The 2500-nt window shown below is 33.6% G+C and overlaps 1 protein-coding gene across 1 annotated transcript in view; it reads left to right on the top strand.

Moving 5' to 3' along the window:
* The window catches only part of LOC122251844 (lysosomal phospholipase A and acyltransferase), a 10309-nt gene that overhangs the window by 6927 nt on the left and 882 nt on the right, over positions 1–2500 (top strand). Inside the window, exon 8 of the mRNA XM_043014032.2 lies at positions 142–2500. This exon is cut by the window's right edge and continues 882 nt beyond it. Within this exon, the coding sequence (XP_042869966.2) occupies positions 142–519 (378 nt within the window). The 3' untranslated portion in view covers positions 520–2500. The remainder of the gene's footprint in view (positions 1–141) is intronic.

The raw sequence follows: 2500 nt of genomic DNA, 5'->3' as shown, positions 1-2500 counted from the left end.
AGTATTCCACTGTAACACTGTGTGGATATATACAATCAACCTCAAAGAAAAAAAAAAGTTAGTGCATGTTCTAGACTTTATAGTAAAAAATGGAATTGATGTACTAATGCTCAACACTAATGTGATTTTTATCTCTTCTAGTGGGTTGGCAAACAGAAACAGAAAGTTTACCACAAGATCTATCAAAACGTTGACCACATGCAGGTCCTCCGTGACCCTAACGTCATCAGCTATGTGGTAGAGTTAGTGCAAAACATAACGAAGAAAAACATGAGGCTGTCGTTGAAAAAGACCCAGAACCTGGCCAGGCTGGAGAAGAACGTGGATGACAAGGCAAATAAACGTGTCCTCAAGACAAAACAAGCCAATAATATCATCATGCCAAATAGATGGTTTGATGTGGTCTATGCCAAGAAAGAAGAATATATGGAGCAGCAGAGTAATTCTGAGGCAAACAATCTGCATCCCAACAGCATACAAGCATTACTAGACGAAGATCAGAGAATGGTGGGATTGTGATCGAGGCTTATGGTGAACTAATGTAATTATCCTTATCCCCCCCATGACATAAGTTTTCCACTGAGTTAAGAAAGATAGCAAAATCTTAGTCACTAGATTAAGCTTTATTCCAGTGATTCATAATGATGAATTTATTCATTACAATCAACTTTGGCACAAATGACTTAGCATGATTATTATCCCAGTAGCCTTTTCCAAATCAGGTTTTATGATCTTGTGTTTAAATTCTTTGAATCTTCAATGATCAGACTTTAGTTTCAATGCACAAAGGATAAAAAAAAAGTATTCTTATACATAGTGAGAGAAGAAATGATTATTACTCTTTTAAAAGTTCAAGATTTTATTATTGTAGTTATCTGCCTTATTAAGGAGAAGGCATGCTGTATGTATGTATGTTACACTGTATGTAGTCTTGCTCAAATGTATGATAGTGGAGAGACTTTATGAGTGAAGTTATGTATGAATTTTAAAGTGGTGATATTCATGTGGCTTCTTTGTAAGCTTGAGTTTTATGCTATGGTGCCCGACCTCTATCATTGAATATGTAATGCACATAAATATTAGATTAATTTTACATGACATATTGCAATGTGATATTGTGTTTTTCAGTTTCCCATTAGCAGGTATGTTAATTTTCCAATCCCTCATTAGAAGTATGAAGTTTGTTCACATATTAAACACTTGTATTGATGCTTCTGTATGAAATGATTTGAAGTACCTGATGTAGCTGAGGATATAAGTTTAATAATATCAGTTACCTAATCTTGTTTTTTAAGATTTTTTTTGCTTAAAGAAAACAAGTTTGATGTCACATTTGATAACGTGTCGAGGACTATATTGAAAATTTCTAATGGAATATCTCTCAGCAATCAGGCAAATCTGATACTAGTTTGGAATTGTGATATTAAGTATAATGAAGCGAAATAAATTTCCATTTATATGGAAGAACTGTTCGTAAATGAATATTAGAATGCAATCCATGATTCAATGGAAATAGGTTTTAGGTAATGACAAAGGAAAGCAAAGGTATCAGTTAACATCTTTGAAGATATATGAGTCTCTCAATGCCAGTATTTTTTTTATTATTATTATTTTTTTAAAATCTTATCATCTTGCATTGTCATGTGAATATGTTCTGTATAAAGAATTTATATGTAGACAAGAATAGAGAAATTTTAGTTGTTCTAGTTATATAATGGATGGATTAGAAATATTCTGTCTAAGCACCATTGGAAGGAACAATAGATTGTAAGCTATGTTAAAGTCATAAAGGTAATTTCATGCATGATAAATAAAGGGAAGGAATGGAGCCAATTCTTAGCAAATGGAATGATCTATAAACAAAAACCCAACAGACATGAAATCATAACATATTTTCATTTCTTGTTAGATTCTGCATGTTACTACTGCATTTTCACATATTAATCAATTAGATTACAATCATCATCTTTAAGTTTGAAGGTGTTGAAAGTTCCCTCTTTGGAAATTTTTGAAACTTGTTGAAAGAATTGCTTTCATAATGCTGTCAACAGACGAGTGTTTAACCCATTCATGCCGGGTGATAAGATGGCAGTGGTTGCCACCAGGGACGATATATTTTGTCGTAGCTTTTCATATGGCCAACATACCAGGTGATCGGGCACATAGCTGTCGGCTGCGGCCAGAGCGGTCAAGCAGCAGGAGGCATTACGCTTGTGTACCCCAAAGTTTAGACCAATTGGCAATGGGTTAATCATGACTGTTAAATGAATGTAATAGAAGAGGATTTATGGTATTAACACATCTGACGGCAAAAATAGCTTTCAGGTTCACATGAAATATGCATATGATGTAGCTGTACTCTGCAGTAAAGACTGCATGAAATTAATATTGATTGTTATGTTTTGACATGCAAATGTAGTTACTAATATTCAGCTCATTAATGCCAAAGACATACAGTCTCTGCTTTTTTTCCTTTATCATTCTTATTTACACATAGATG

This window comes from Penaeus japonicus, unplaced genomic scaffold (assembly GCF_977035675.1).
Source record: "Penaeus japonicus unplaced genomic scaffold, GWHDUDI00000001_assembly GWHDUDI00000005, whole genome shotgun sequence".
NCBI classification, from domain to species: Eukaryota; Metazoa; Arthropoda; class Malacostraca; order Decapoda; family Penaeidae; genus Penaeus; species Penaeus japonicus.
This window is presented reverse-complemented; position numbering and strand designations above follow the sequence as displayed.